This window comes from Mixophyes fleayi, chromosome 4 (genome assembly GCF_038048845.1).
Source record: "Mixophyes fleayi isolate aMixFle1 chromosome 4, aMixFle1.hap1, whole genome shotgun sequence".
Taxonomy (NCBI): domain Eukaryota; kingdom Metazoa; phylum Chordata; class Amphibia; order Anura; family Limnodynastidae; genus Mixophyes; species Mixophyes fleayi.
Window position 1 is genome coordinate 112,363,838 of NC_134405.1, and position 17,004 is coordinate 112,380,841.

The following is a 17,004-nucleotide window of genomic DNA, read 5'->3' on the forward strand; positions in this document are numbered from 1 at the left end:
GTGATTAATAATTTAAAAAAATAAACTATGGTTATTTTACCATGATTTGTGACAGATGAGAAAGAAGTGAGCCGCTTTGAAAACACATGGGGGTAAAAGTATCAAACTGAGAGTTTTCCAGCGGGTTTGAAAAGTGGAGATGTTGCCTATAGTAACCAATCAGATTCTAGCTGTCATTTTGCAGAATGTACTAAATGATAGCTAGAATCTGATTGGTTTTTCAAACTCGCCGAAAAACTATCAGCTTGATACATTTATCCCCTGGTCTCTTGTCTTCCTAGGATGCATTGATTCAAGCTTTTGTAAGGCCTCTATATCCAGGCTCTATTTCTAGGAAATGCCACAACCCCTTTTTTCAGAGGGCCCAGGACAAATGCCCTTGTATTTAAACAGCCCTCTAAATACTATTAATCCAACACATCTGACATGCAGGGCCGGATTTACCGCTAGGCAACCTAGGCACCTGCCTAGGGCCTAGCGGCTCTCAGGGGGCCCAGATGGGGGGGACAAGAGAAAAAAATAAAAGCAAAATAAAACCAAAAATTGCGCCCCCCTCCCCCGACTCACGGCACCACGAGATGGGGGAGGGGCTAGTGTGGGGGCTGGTCTCCTCCCTCCCTCCTCTGTGTGGCCTGCTCTGTGTCACATGGGACGTGCACCACATGACAGGTGCCGTCCCACAGCTCGTGGATGGAAAAAGGTAGGTTGAGGGGTTGTAGTATATTGCTATATTGTGTGTGTATGTGTGTATTATGTGTATGTGAGGGGCCACTGTGTGTGTGTATTATGTGTGTGTGACGGGCCACTGTGTGTGTGTGTATTATGTGTGTGTGTGAGGGGCCACTCTGTGTGTGTATTATGTGTGTGTGAGGGGCCACTGTGTGTGTGTATTATGTATGTGTGAGGGGCCACTGTGCGTGTGTATTATGTGTGTGAGGGGCCACTGCCAGTGTGTATTATGTGTGTGTGTGTGTGTGTGAGGCCAGTGTATTTATATTATGTGTGTGTGAGGGGCTGTTTGTGGGAGGGAAATAGGTTTATTTGTTAAATGGTAACACTATTAATTTAATGTTTTGGTTGGAGGGAGGCTTACTTATAAAACGTGGGTGCTATATTGATTTAACACTGGGGCTGGTTGGAGTTCACTAAGTTTCATGTACCCATTTTTTTTCCAAATAGGGTCTCCAACATTCCATGATCCAGACAAGCAGCAACTGATCTAAAGACACAGCAGCCACAAGTGATGAAAGTGACGAGAACAGGTAGAAGAGAGCAGCACAGTCTGCCAACTATCCTGAATCTGGTGGGATTTATATTATGAGGAGGTCTGACTTGTTTAAATGTTGCACTATGGAATTCATGCGGAAGACTGACATATTAACATGATTATTACATTCCAGCACTTTTTCATGTTTCTGCAAGTAGAGGGCTGCAGTCTGTAACTGTAGTGGCGGACGGTCTATGACGGTCTATTACTGGGCTTGCTAACCCTGAACTGCAGTTTCTTGACATGTTAATTATGATTAATACCTAAGTTTAGTTAAAGATAACGTACAATTTGTATGAATTGAAAGGTAAGCTGTGGTGGAAGTGGGGTGTATATAGTAGTATGCCATAACGCTACTTCTAATACTGCCTTCATTGTAAAATAATAATATTCCATTCACTTGTTTACATTCCCATTACATTTTTCATACTGCCACTTCTAAATTTCCACTTTGACCACTGAGCTTAATATTCATCGTATGGAGTATATGATTAGTATAATTCAAAATTCTGCTAGATCTTTTTACAAAATATGGGGTCCATGGACATTATTCTTTAACTGCTGGGACCACAGTGTGATGCAGTGTAATGATAAAGGAGGGCACAGTGTGATGAGAGGGACAATAATGAGGGGCCGCATGGTGTTGTAGTGTAATGATAAAGGAGGGCACAGTGTGATGAGAGGGACAGTAATGAGGGGATCGCAGTGTGATGTAGTGTAATGATAAAGGAGGGCACAGTGTGATGAGAGGGACAATAATGAGGGGCCGCATGGTGTTGTAGTGTAATGATAAAGGAGGGCACAGTGTGATGAGAGGGACAGTAATGAGGGGATCGCAGTGTGATGTAGTGTAATGATAAACGAGGGCACAGTGTGATGAGAGGGACAATAATGAGGGGCCGCATGGTGTTGTAGTGTAATGATAAAGGAGAGCAGTGTGATGAGAGGAACAGTAATGAGGGGATCGCAGTGTGATGCAGTGTAATGATAAAGAAGGGCACAGTGTGATGAGAGGAACAATAATGAGGGGCCGCAGTGTGATGCAGTGTAATGATAAAGGAGGGCACAGTGTGATGAGAGGGACAATAATGAGGGGCCGCATGGTGTTGTAGTGTAATGATAAAGGAGAGCAGTGTGATGAGAGGAACAGTAATGAGGGGATCGCAGTGTGATATAGTGTAATGATAAATGAGAGCACAGTGTGATGAGAGGGACAATAATGAGGGGCCGCATGGTGATGCAGGAGGAGCAGCGTGATGTGCGGCGGCACATAGCTTACCCTTCTACTTAACTGTAGGAGTATATGCTATGCTAAAAAAACATAGTGCTATGGATTGTTTCGGGGAGGAAGGGGGGCCCAAACCAATATCTTGCCTAGGGCCCCATGAGGTCTAAATCCGGCTCTGGTGAAATGAAGCGCCAAGCTCTGCTCCCTCATCAGAGTAGCAGAAGCCGATGAAGAAGGGGGTTAGAGAGGGGATTGTAAAGACAGCAAACATAGGAACTTGGACTAGCAAGTGTGTATTTTGCTTCCTCCCTATATCCTGTGCTTTTAAGAACAAGGCCCAAAGGCTTTTTACCCCACTCATGAGGGCAAATATTTTAGCTTTGTTTTTAATTATTGTACTGTCCTGCAGGCTGCATATGAAAGTCTGAAGCTTTTGTGTAGTTTCTGCTTTTCCAGATGACCTCTATGCAGCATCATTTTTCAATAGCACATGGGACGTGGTCATACATAAATAACATTATTCTGACCATCAACACAAAGAAAAAACTAAACAAGTTGGACAGACTTATATGTGTATGTGACCCTCATTTTATATTTATATATTTCAAATTACAATTTTTTCTACCCATGATGTTCTAATAATTCACTTTTTATTTTTTCCTGATGCATTAATGTAAATAAGTGACAAAAGTGATAAGATTGCTGCCATTAGTTTACATTTATTTCAAAACAAAAACAGATGTTAAATGGACAGCGTCTGATGATTAGAATTTCTAACAGCTCCTTTCACTCTGTGAAAAACAAGCTAACCTTAAACCCCGCCCCCAAAAAATGTCACTGCCCAACCTTACCATGAGTTATCACAAAGTATTAAACAGAAAAGAGGTGTAAAAATCAGAGAAATCAACAAGCTTTAAGTGTGCGTGGAAAGATAAACTTGGATTATTTAAAGTACTTGTTAGATGGAAGTGAATATTATACATTTTTTCAGAACCATTTTCAGCATTTTGTCAAAAATAAATAATACTTTTAAAAAAATAATAATAATCTTTTTGACCAATATTGAGAGGTAATGAAAAATAAATATAGGATGACGCTTTTGATAATCATTGTCTGTTATCTCTATTGCTGCAGGTGCCAAATTTTTAATTGTAAACTATTTCATTTTTATGTGCGCCACATTATCAACAATTATTATCACTAAACACATTATGATCAACAGATTAAAAAGCACATTGAAAAGCAAATAATCTTTATATTATTTCATCTTGCCTCCAAGACTTAAAGTAAACATGTACAGAAATTCCAGTCCTTTGTATTCATTACAGTCTTCAAAAAAAAAATGTTGATTTTCACATAGATATTGTAGTGGATGGCGGAACCGTCTAAAGAAGTGTACAAATCATCACACACAATGCAAAGTGATTTTGTGTTTGTAAAAATATTGTATTTTATTCATCTATTTCCTGTTAAAGAAATTGTAGTATCACTGCAAATTAATGCAACACTGGTCTCATCACTTCAGGCATTATAGCCTGTGTCACTGCTTGCCTCCCAAGCAACTTATAGGAGGGCAGTTCCACCTCTGTGAAATAACAAAGCTACATATATCATTTTATGGATGGGTTTGAATGCTCCCACTAACTGTGGGATAAAGATAAATAAAATATACGAGGGAATTTAAAGAAAAATTCTAACAGTAGCCACAACTGTTTCAAAAGGCAATATGTTTCTCTGGCTACAATATGCATAGATATTGCACTAATATTATTTATAGTTAGCTTTTTTCTTCTATTCTCCTCTGCAAGGTCCATATATGATTGTATAAATCTGCAGAAAAGAGCAGGTTACTGTGAACAAAAACCCAATATTGATTTTTCTGCGGTGCAGTAAAGCATCTCCATTCTATTTGGCTCCTGTCAGAGACACTCTTTAACAGCTGGAGTCAAATTGCACTATTTACAGCAAGAGTCCTTGTCAAGCGGACCATAAGTATTCTAACAATACACTATTCAAATGGCACTTTGCCACACAAATCGCTGACTTGATGAATGCCCTTTGTTGGGGAAGGAAGCAAATATCAAAGTTCTTTTTTGTTTTTTTGTTTGTTTTTTTAAGAGTTTTTTTTTTATAACATAGAATAAAATATAAAGCCTTTTGTTGCCGTAGTAGCGTATTGCAGACTTGTCTAGAAATGAATGAGTTAACAGGCTTCCTTAAAAAAAAAAACTATTAAACCATATAACATAGGGATTGTGGTGTTGAAAATAATTAAAATCTGCTTAGATACATCAAAGATCCTTGACAACATTAATATGGATCTTGTGTCAACTGCATTTGTCACACAAGACCAAGCAGTAGCCTTCTGTTACTGGGAGTCCACTTGGCACGTGCACTACAATAATCAAATAGGAAAGGACAGGGGACCATGAAATTGAGGCATTCTTCTTTTTGTAACCCAGATTTACATGAGCACAAATGCTGTGACACGGTAGAATCTTTGAAGTTCAACTGTGCTGAACAGGCCTCTTCCTGCATTGATACGCAAATCTGAATAGATTAACCTACAGGTCTCCCTGAAAGCGCCACAGCAGCAGTAACTGAGATATAACCAGAGGAGATACTTTGCTTTGGTATTGTCCTCTGTAATATCACATTTATCTCTGTAAAGTAACACTTCCAGAAATAGTGTAACCTAGTGTATGTGTAAACAGTAATGGAAACGATAAATGTTTAAATTACATCTGGTATTTCTAATTAAACTCTGTTTTATTAATTATTAATATTTTATTGACATGTTTTTAAATATTGAAAGAAAAATTAAGATGTATAAGTAGGCAATCGCTCTGGCCCATATACCCTATAAAACACAGAGAACATATGCAGTGCAATTGGTTGGGCTTTATTCAGACACGCACTAGGGGATAAATATATAAAGCTGAGAGTTTTCTGGCGGGTTTGAAAAACCAATCAGATTCTAGCTGTCATTTATTTAGTACATTCTACAAAATGATAGCTAGAATCTAATTGGTTGCTATAGGCAACATCTCCACTTTTTAAACCCGACGGAAAACTCTCAGCTTGATACATTTACCCCCATATGTTTTGCTCTATGTGAATTGAATGCATATTATTTACAATAAAAAATAATTGTAATAAAAAATGATGCTATTAATCTGTAATTATTATTTGTTTATTTACATAGCGTGAATCAGATTACAAAGCACTCTATAGATGATATCTAAACAGTCTCTGTCCCAATTAACCTAGCAGTATGTTTTTAAACTTTGGGAGTAAATCGGAGGAACCCCGAGCAACACCAAAAAGATAGGGCCTTGGTTTGAATCAAACACATATCCCCAGCTCTATGATACAACAATGCTAATCAATGCCCCACTGTGGTGCCCAATTGGGAACAGTCTCATAGGAAAGCATGTTTAATTGTTCATGCTTTTTTAACCATTTTGCATATGTTATAGGCAGGCAAAATAAAACAAAATAGAGAGGCTACCTGTGAATGTAGGGCTCCCAATGTGTCTTGTGAGCTAGTACATTGTGGCTTACATCACTGGAAATCTAACTCAGGATTCGAAATTTCCTACAGTTCAGACTTCTGATGCATTAGTGGGAATCAGACACCATGAACTGTTTTATTAAAAGCAAAAGAAAGTAAAGGTGGTTTTGTAATATGTGACTTGGTGTTCTTAAGAGAAAACCATCACTTATTAGCTGAATATCTTCAGGATTTAAGGGGCAAAATAACCAATCCATAACAAAATGCTCTGCAACATATATATATATATATATATATATATATATATATATATATATATATTAATGCGTTTGTCAAGAGCTGAGCGGAGCAATATTTGGCAGTCAGATGTCTAAAGTGGTCAAAGGGCTTTGAAAATTGAATGGTGGTGGCGACTAAAATAGCTTTGGTCCAATCATGTGCTGCTTTCTTTCTTCAAAAGAGAATCTGTCCCCTTCAAATCTCTATGAGGCCAATAGATGTTGGATTAAAACTAATTGCATTTTAGAAATACTATGAATCCTCAAACTTAGCTACAACGTTGACCTTAAAAATATTTGGTATCTGTTTTTGAGACCTAGACGTTCATGACAGCATTTCTACATTTGAAATTTCGAACGTGGGTTTGGAAAGCAGATATTTTAGGCTGTTTTCAGTGGACTGGTGCATAGTGCAAGCACTTACTAGGGTGCGCTCTCCTATGTTTTTCAGTCTTTTGGCTGATCAATAGCACCAAGGGCATGTTGATTCATGCAGCTGCACAAGAGTAATGGCTATTGTAGCACAGATGTTGACGGCAAACACAGACCTTGCAGATTTCAAGTAAATAAATTAGAGTGTGTTATGGGAAGAACAATAAGAGACAGGGTCTGGGAACTGCATGTCTTAATACACTACAGAAGTCAATACTTGGTACCATCTATCTAGAAAGGGTCCAACAAGACATCTCTAGTTGTGGGGGTACTGTATGTCATTTAGCCATAACAAAAAGCCCAGAATATTGCCAAGTTTAAAATTCAAGTGAGCAGGCAGCGGTCATATTTTCACATACAAATCTGCATTTAGTTATAGAAGAACTAGCTAGTCCCAGCCTCCAAACAGAACTATCCAATGGGTTTACATGACTAGTAACACTGCGAACACTCAATGCTCTGTAATGGTTAATGCTCCTGCCATGATGACATACAATCAGTTTACTAGATACATGTGCACTAATCATTGTAATCATTTAAAGTTTTCCGTTTGGAGCCGTGACTGAGCTTTGTATGAAAAGACATGGTGAGTGTAATGAGAACTGAGCTGTCCTGGACAGGGGCTGGCTGGGCTGAGGGGAAGGGACGGGCACATAGTGGGCTACCTTGGGCAGGGTCACTGGGCTATCTGCATTTTTTTTCCTTTAAAATGTTCTTAATAGATTGTTGAGCCAAGTCTCGCCCCCCAGGCTAAAACTTGCCAGTCAGCCCTTGCTCCTGGATATGGGAACCAAGCGGTTATTTCAATTGGGGGCAGGGGATTGGATCTGTAAAGAAAACATAGCTAGTTCTGTATAGAATTTCTATTTGTAGCAGACCTTACATTACAGTGTTCTATAGTTTTTATTCGGCTTCTATAATGTTTAAACAAAATATTTGCCTCCTTACTTTGTTCGATGACTTTTCAGGGTGCATTAGATTATGGGACAGGGATCCAAGTTTATACGAGTTTGATGATTTGAAAGTTGTCTTCATGTTTCGTTGTGTATCTTGAAAGGTGTTTACTATGGAGTCTGTCGCATCAGTGGTGAAATCTTCACAGGCATTAACAATTGCTTTTGCCATCTCTCCTGTTTCATGGCGTTCTAAAGTTCCTGATTCAAAAAGAAAACACATATAAATTACTTAAAATGACCCAATCATGCACAAAAAAATATTCCTATTATAGTATTTGGATATTTTATTTGAAGTTTCACTATAATCTCATTAGGGCTGTCTTTATCTGGGGATTAACTTTGTGGGCCCACAGCAGAAATTTGTAAGGGCACCATGTCCACCTAATCATAAAAAACTCACATATACACATGGGGCTTTGTCAGGGATGGCAACTTCCCCCTTAGATGGGGACCCCATAGCAACTGCACCTTGGGCTAGATTTAATAAAAATTGTGCTTATTGTTCCATTCATTACTTAGGAGGAGGCACCATTGACTTATAAATTATTGTGGCCATCATTATTTAATGATTATGGAGACAAAATTAATTTATAATTAACTTATGGGAGTCCATTTTTATTGTTCATTATATTAAGGGGGCAATAAGAATATATAATATTAAGGGTCAATAATATTTGATTGCTAATGGTGGCAATAATTAATTATGATGGGGCAACAAGTGCCAGCATGAACTTGCAAACAGGTGCATGCTGGCACTTGTAGTGCCACATGTGTACAATATAAATGATGCACCCACCATAAATTATTTTTGTCCCTGTTAGCAATCAAATATTAATGCCCCTTCATATCATTATATATTCATATTGCCCCATAATATAAAAAGCTATGATATTGTCTCCATAAACTAATTAACAACAAAATTGCCCCCATACGTTATACGTTAATTTTGCCCCCATAATGATTAAATAATGATTGCCACAATACTTCATACGTCAATGGAAAAGATGCAAAATGTTGCAGAACACAGCCATTTTCAATGCACATTGTTTAAAATCAGACACACTTCTGAAAAACAGGTGCAAATGGCATATGCACTTTCATAAATGACCTTTGGAGTATGAATACAGGCACTGCCCTCTTGTGTTCAAATAGGTAAATAAAAAGCATGCAATGAACAAAGCAACATTTTATGAGGCAATAAGTAGTGTGATTCATTTTATGATCAAAAGCATTTGCAGTCTATCAGGACAGCACTCATTCTCTCAGCAGGATATCCATCTCTATGCATAGATAAGGTGGTCTTATGTGACTGAACTAGTCATTTTAAACTTGTAATCAAACATTGAATGACATGTGATATTGTTGGTCCTTTTGGAGGGAAATTCTAAATTTGTTTCCAGTTATACCAGGGCTTGCCACCCGCTGTTGCTTACCTGGGTTTTAGTACTAGATAAAGCAAAAAGTTTTGTGCTGTAACAATGAAGGTTACTAGTTTTGTTCTTCAATAGTGTTTTTATATCAGTAAAATAACACTAATATTCTTTCTAATTGACTCATTTATAGAATTTATAGACCTAACAGATTTGATCATCATGCTTATCCGTTAGTTATTGGAAAAAGAGATGAGCAAGTGAAGTTATCCCATTGCGAAATTTGTGCGTATTTCAGAAATTTGCAAACTGGCCTGACTCTCCTAATATTTCCTGCCTAAATAACACTCACTGGTGCATCAGGCCAGTCACACAGAAGCCAATCAGCAAGCATCAACAAATGTCACATGTCTATAGCATTATAAACCCTCAGACACTCTTTCTTCTTGGCTTGTATTTGGGGAAAACATCTATGAATGTTCTTCGCATCTATTACATACTTGCCAACTCTCCAGGAATGTCCGGGAGACTCCCAAATTTCAGGTAGGTGGCAATTCTCCTGCATCTTCCCACTTCCTAGTGAAGTGGGCAGATTTTGAGCCCCCATGATGCAATTCTCTGGGAATCGCATCATTTTGGCCCTCCTTCGTCATAAAATGACGCGATTCACTGAACCCTGCCCCCTCACACCCACCTTCACACCGAGACTCCGGAAGGCCAATCTTCAAAGGTTGGCAACTATGGTCTATTACTAGCCCAGACTACTGTACATTTGTGTGGGCACTGCATTTGCTACATCTATATGTGAAAAGTACTATAGCATTGTCTGCCTGATTTTATTCTTTCTTGTTTTATTTTACATATTTTATACTCGAACTACAATACAGGCCAACACAAACTATAATAAGTGTGCTATGTGAAACATTTCATTATCATGACAGGCCTAATATTACAATGACTTGAAATAAAGAAATTTCCGTAACACGTATAAACTAGTTTCCCTTACTAATTCAACTGAGAGCTGTTAAACGGCAAATATACATTTTTAGTCATAATTGTTTAATTCTTTAGCAGAAACGCTTGAGACGTGTTGACTTAAACACTTTGAAGGTCATTTTCAATGTAGAAAACTTCAAAGGCACAGTGTGCCTAGTTTCCCATCATGTTTGCGGCTCATGGGAGACATTTGGCGGAGCAAGGGCATGCCATGTGCCTAGTTTTGCGGACCTGTAGAAAACTATGATTTTGTTTTGCAGAGTGAGATTATTAAAATTGGATATATGAGAATCAAAGGAAATAATAGATTTGCTGGTATAAACCTTGATTAGCAAAAGGCTACGCAATTTGCTCATTTTGCATATGAATTTGGGGGAGTTGAGAATACACCACTAATTCTTAACAAATCTGGTATCAGGAGAGCATATAGCAAATTAACCACCATCTTTTCAGCGCTCAGCAGTACACAACCACTTGAGGTTTCAGCTCTCAAATACTACAATCCCCTTGTGGTCCAATTAAGGATATTACTTGTTTTTCCACATCATAGCTTGTTGCACACAATGCTGTACAAGAAATGTTTCTGGCATAGAACCCAAAAATTAGATTCACACAATTATTAGGATATAACTGTGTTGCTGAAAACAGGTAATTTGTGAGTCTATCAAAGATTCTTGAAAGTGACTAATAAAAACTGTAATGTGTGGGTTTAATTACATTGAATAGTCGCTGTTGACTCAAACTGGTTGTGTAAAACATAGTGACATAATCATTGCTGATTTTTTTCCAGTCTCCCAAGGTCACCATTTTTCATGAATTCACTATGGTGTTGACAATCTATCTTCTGCTGACTTTTTGATGTGCAAAATTAAAAACATATATGATAGATGAGCTATACAGAAAATTAGGTGTTTTAACCCCCGTAAGATCAAGACTGGGTTTATAATCAGACACCAGGAATTGGGGTGCAATAAATTGCAGAGGAGCTATGTGAAATGTGTACGTATAATGTGGTGCCGTCATTATATGAATCAATACAGCCACATCCCTGTTTTGTTTTTGTGATAGATTTACAAAACCTGTTCCTCTTAACTAGACTGCACTACAGAATTTTTTATGTATAGGTGGTAAGAAAAAGGATTTTCTTACCACCCAGTTTATTGTGAGATACAAAGGTATGAAAAAATGCAGGAGCACAATCACAATGAAGACGGCTATGCACAAACCAAGGCTAGTACTGGTACTGGTACTTATTCATGTATTTCATATTGTTACGCTGTCATTTAAACCTAAAATGATGCCTAAGGTTCTGTATCAGATTAGTATTGTTCTATACATTTAACATAAACAAGCTTACAGTTCCGACAGGAAGGTAATCAAAACATCAGCAAGAATTTACAAATAAAAATATTTTTTTGTTTAATGAACTAGAAATTCTGCAACACATAGTATTATTAATACTTGAGAATATCAGGAAAGTCATTATAATTGCATCATATTATTAGCACATTACTTTCGTAACACACTTTTTGCTAAAGTTAATTGGCAACGCCAGATTTGAATTTTACCATTCAACATGATAACCTTTCCTTGCTGTTCCATTGTAGACTACAGATGAAGTTTATGTCGTTTGATAAAGCAGTATAGAAACTCCCATCCAGATGAATAAATTGAATAAATTAAAATATGGAAAGACAGGCCATTAAAATTACCAGGGGATTAAGCAATAGGCATGGCCTAGGTGGACCCCAGTACCATGATTTTGATATCTCTAAATTTAACCATTAAAAGATTATAATGTTTAATAATATGTCTTAATCCAACGCTTGTTTTGTTGAAAATGTAAAAAAGATTAAAACCCTGCTTAGAAAGAGGATATATTTTCTCATTAGCTAGAAAATGGGAAATATTGGTAATGTGTTTTGGATTTTCAGCAATGGTAGGACTAGAAAGCAGTGTCATATTTAGTAAGTTCATATAACATTTTATTGAGAGTGAGGGGTTTTCCTCTATGGTGAGTTAGGACCACAGCAAGAGTGGCTGCTAATGACAAATGATCTGTTAGAGAACTCTTGTGGATAACCGTAGGTTTTATTCCACAGGTTAAAAAATCAACTGCTCTCCTCATTTCCCAGATGGAATAATAAGGAAGCCAGACTATTGATTTTGGACTCTCTATAGATCAGAAGTGGGCAACAGGTAGCTTGGAGGGTACATAGCATGTGGCCTTCATAAGAGTCACCTGATGCCACTCTGGCCAGGAGCAATCTTCCCCATATATGTTCTTTCTACAGTGTGACATGAAAGCTTGTGCATCAAGTTCCAATTAAAGGACCAGACAATACCTGCTGCTGTAATATTAACATGTCACTACATTTTACAAAATTTCTTTTTATTTCTAAATTAACATTAACATATCTTCCCAATTCTATATGGACTTTGTGCTTTTAGAAAGAAAAGGAGCCTTGAGCCTCAGTCAGACACAAAGCCCTGTACTTTAATGCTTCTACCGATCACCCCTGCAGAGGTGTATTTGTTTTCAGGCAAGACTGATCAATGACTTTGATCTTGGTACATAAAACAACCCTTCAAACATTACACCAAGAATAACTGTCTATGATAACATTGGATCTATGACACATTTATTTATTTATTTGTGACAATTGTGTTATCTAAAAAAACATTTTTTTGGATTATATATTTATTTTTCGGATTGTTTTTTATCAGGTTGAACTGTAAAAAGGAACCATTATGTAGTGATACACGAAGTTAAGATACATATATTGAGTAAATAAAATAGACTCTTGAAAAAGAAAAGCATTGCTTTTAACCTTGCAGAAAAGACCTTTGTGCTCTTGATATTTCATCTATACAATATTTATCAGGATTTACCCATGCTATTTTCTGCCGCTAGCTATAGTGCAGTACTTGATTTCTAAGCAGTACAACTACGTAGGGGTGGTTTTATGGAATCTCATATCATCCAATATTTCAAAGAATACATTTATATAAATATATAAATCAATAAACTATTACTACTGCTACAGTTTTGCAAATAATATGAGTACAAAAAAATAAAGATATAGGGTCTGAGTCATTGAGGAAAGCAAAGCAAAAAACTTTGCACCTTGGCAAAACCATGTTGCATTGGAGGGGGTGGTAAATTAAAAATGAAGGAACAGATCTATAGTTGGGGAAGGGCATGTCCTAGACCAATTTTAAATTTCAATGTAAAAATAAGGCTATCAAGTCTTTGTGGGCTACATGAAAAAAGCATCCAGTATTTTGCTTTCATGCAAAATTATAAACTAATCTGCACCCCTTGCATTGTTACGTGGTTTGTCCAGGATCAAATTTACTCGTTTTCTGCCTTGCCTTGAATGAGTCATTCCCATAGGTTCTAGACTCACAATAAGAGCTCAGCAGTGTGATCATCTGATACAAGTTTCAACGCAAAATATACAGTAATGTAATATATTTTTGTTTGTACAAATGTGCCCAATTGTCTGCTTTGGAAATAACAAGTAGCACAACATGTCTTTATTCCTGATTTTTGGCCCTTTAAATATGAAGACATTTTACCACTTCGTGAATATGGTGGTAAATTTGCATGGTGGAAAAGCAAAACTGTCTCTTCACAGTCCATTCTTTTACAACGTTAGCATCACCTTCATCATTAATTTAATATTTTTTTTCCTCCAACCATACTACCCCATTTATATCTTCTCATCAGAATAATCACAGCAGCACAGAGTATACCAGTAATTGAGGATGCTGATCTTGTGGAAGGCAGGGACCTATGTCATCATATGATTGAACTGTATGTAACAAGGACATAGTGTGTGCACAGAGTACTAATGCAGGCTTTCTGTCAAATTGATACAAGGTTGTGTTATATAAAAATTACCCCCATGTGAAAGTAAGTACATTTTTGTTTAAAAATCTAATTCCCTATCATCAACACACAATACCTATTGGAGAGCGCTAAGGACTATGTTTCATTGTTAATTCCGGTGCCAACCAGTGTTCTATTTACTATATTAATAGACAGTACCTAAACCACTAAATAGCCATATAGACGTGTCCAACAAGCAGTTCTATGGCGCATAGTGATGCCAACTAACTTGTACTTTACCAGTCTAACAATTAAAAATGGAGCTCAGTGCCAATGATTTTAATTGCAAGAGGTCACATGATTTTAAAACAAACCCAAGTAATATAATATTTTAATAAAAGCCTTTCCTTGCGTATATTACAACAATCTATAGTTATACAACACTTCATTAACACTTTTAAAAATCATTGCTATCAATTCCTATTTTTCCATTTTTTGTCAAAACATGGCCACCACACACTATGATAATTTACATTTTACACTTAGCCAATTTATGCCTTAGTCGCTACCAAAGCCGGATTAAGGGGGTGGGGCATGTGCCCCCCCTCCCTTAGACAGTGTCCCACGAGGACAGAAAGTTTAGTAGATTAATAACTGTCTCTGGCAGCCTCACAGTGCTGTGCTCAGAGAGGAAGTATAATCACATCCTGTTTAGCTGTAAGGAACACACAGCGGAGCTGCAGGATGGCGCTAGCAGTCACAACAAAAGAGACCTAAGACCTATAAGGTGGGGGGTGCAATGAGACCTACAGAGGGAGGGCCTGCAATGAGACCTATAAAGGGGCCTGCAGTTAAACTTATGGGAAGTCTGCAATTAGACTAATAGGGGTGAAGGCTGCAATGAGACTGGGATGGGGCTTGCAGTGGGACCTATAATGGGCTGCAATGAGAGAGACACAGAGGAGGCAATGAAGGAGACAAAATAAGAGAGGCATGATGGGTGCAGAAAAGAGAGAGGCACTGAGGGAGTGATGAAAGTGACATTAAGGGTGCAGCAATGAGAGAGGCATGGAGGGGGCAATGAGTGAGACATGAAAGGGGCAGCAATGATAGAAACACAGAGAAGGCTAGAATGAGAGAGACACAGAGAAGGCTAGAAAGAGAGAGACACAGAGAAGGCTAGAATGAGAGAGACACAGAGAAGGCTAGAATGAGAGAGACATGGAGGGGCTGCGATGAGAGAGGCACGGAGGGGGCTGCAGTGAGAGAGGCATGGAAGGGGCTGCAGTGAGAGAGGCACAGAGGGGGCTGCAAAGAGAGATGACATAGATGTGAAAATGAGGTATTAGTGTAACAATAATACAGTTTTTGCAGTTCTTCTCACTTGTGAATGATGACACTGTGCCCTTTATTTTTGGCAATAGGGGCCCTCCTGTGTCCCAGGACCCACAAAGCTTTAATCCAGGTCTGATTTTCACCATCCAAAACCTTAGGATATTGAAAAGAATAAATTTATCCAAAGATCCTTCTAGCCCACCAGAACACGGGAGAATCCATCAACTAGCCTAGCCTCACATGTGTCCTGGCTATCATATCTGATTTCATAAACAAAGAACATGGTTCATGCATATTGGACAGTCAGGAGTAGGTACATAGGGGAGACTGGGACAGTGCTTGACACACTTATAGGGCTAGATTTACTAAGCTGCGGGTTTGAAAAAGTGGGGATGTTGCCTATAGCAACCAATCAGATTCTAGCTGTCATTTTGTAGAAGGTACTAAATAAATGAAAGCTAGAATCTGATTGGTTGCTATAGGCAACATCCCCACTTTTTTAAACCGCAGCTTAGTAAATCTAGCCCATAGTCTCTATTTGACCCTAGCACCATTTGCATCACTTGATTTTCACCTCCTCAAACCAATCTTAGGTCCACTTTAATTTGAAGTCCAAAAAATGTGTGGGCCTTAAATTTGTTGGAGGACAACATTTATATAGACACTGTTTTGCACATTGTGTACGTGAGCACTGCTTACTAACCATATGGACACAATGAGGATACGGACTCTACTTGGTATAGTCAGCCTATCATCTTTTTCCATGCATATACCTTTGCCCCTCTCTCACAGTCGACAACTTCACTCTCTCCCCTGTTTTCCACCGACACTGCCTTGGTATTATCCTGGACTCCACCCTCAGCTTTACCCTTCACCTCCAGTCCCTCTCACAGCCTCACAGCCTTGTCACCTCCTCCTCTGCAACATTGCCAAAATTGGACCCTTCTTCACTCAGGAAGTAAATAAAACCCAGGTCCACTTGCTCATTATTTCCACCTTGACTACTTTAACTTCCTCCTTACTGGTTTTCCCCTGACCTGCCTTTCTCCTCTACAAACCATTCTGAATGCTGTGGCTAGAATAATGTTCCTCTCCCACCACTCAATACATTCTCTTACTTTCATCTCTCTTCCCCTCTCATAACTTCCTACCACTTTTGTCTCCAAGACTGCTCCTGTGCTATGGAACTCCTTGCCTGACCCACCAGATTCTCTTCAACCTACAATCCTTCAATAACTCACTCAAATCTCACCTCTTAGTGCTTGCCTATCATACCCCTACTAGACCTGTTTGCTCCCTCACACGCATGAACAAACAGGTACTGTCTCGCACCAAACCCTCTTCTGGACCTACCATGGTACGACGCACTCTTCTTCACTGTCCAGGCAATGTTGGGGAACGCCTCCCCCTTCAGCACCCTGATGCTGCAACAAGATGGTGTGTACCATCTTGGTTTTCTTGGACATGTGCAGTATGCCCAGCTTCCTATGGCTTTTACACTATATAAGGCACCTCTGACTTATAGATGTGTCTAGTTGGCTCTGGCTCCTTCAGTGCATTTCTGAGTATTCTGCTCCAGTGTTTTTCTGCATTCTTTCCAACAGTTTGTTCCTGGTTAGTTATTATCCATTCCAGCGTGTTCCTGGTTATTTCATCTGTTGCAGTGTGTTCCTTGTTATTCCATCTGTTCTAGCGTGTTCCTGGTTATTCCATCTGTTCCAGTGTGTTCCTTTTTATTCCATCTGTTCCAGTGTGTTTCTAGTTATTCCATCCATGCCAGTGTGTTCCTGGTT

The 17,004-nt window shown here is 38.4% G+C and overlaps 1 protein-coding gene and 1 long non-coding RNA gene across 3 annotated transcripts in view; one reads left to right on the forward strand and one right to left on the reverse strand.

The window, feature by feature from the left end:
- WDR72 (WD repeat domain 72) overlaps positions 1-17,004 on the reverse strand; it is a 247,424-nt gene that overhangs the window by 108,562 nt on the left and 121,858 nt on the right. For both annotated transcript variants that reach the window (XM_075208023.1, XM_075208021.1), the window contains exon 14: positions 7,668-7,873. In XM_075208023.1, the coding sequence (XP_075064124.1) occupies positions 7,668-7,873 (206 nt within the window). The remainder of the gene's footprint in view (positions 1-7,667; positions 7,874-17,004) is intronic.
- The window catches only part of LOC142151920 (uncharacterized), an 88,662-nt gene that overhangs the window by 22,135 nt on the left and 49,523 nt on the right, over positions 1-17,004 (forward strand). The gene's annotated exons all lie outside the window — the stretch shown is intronic.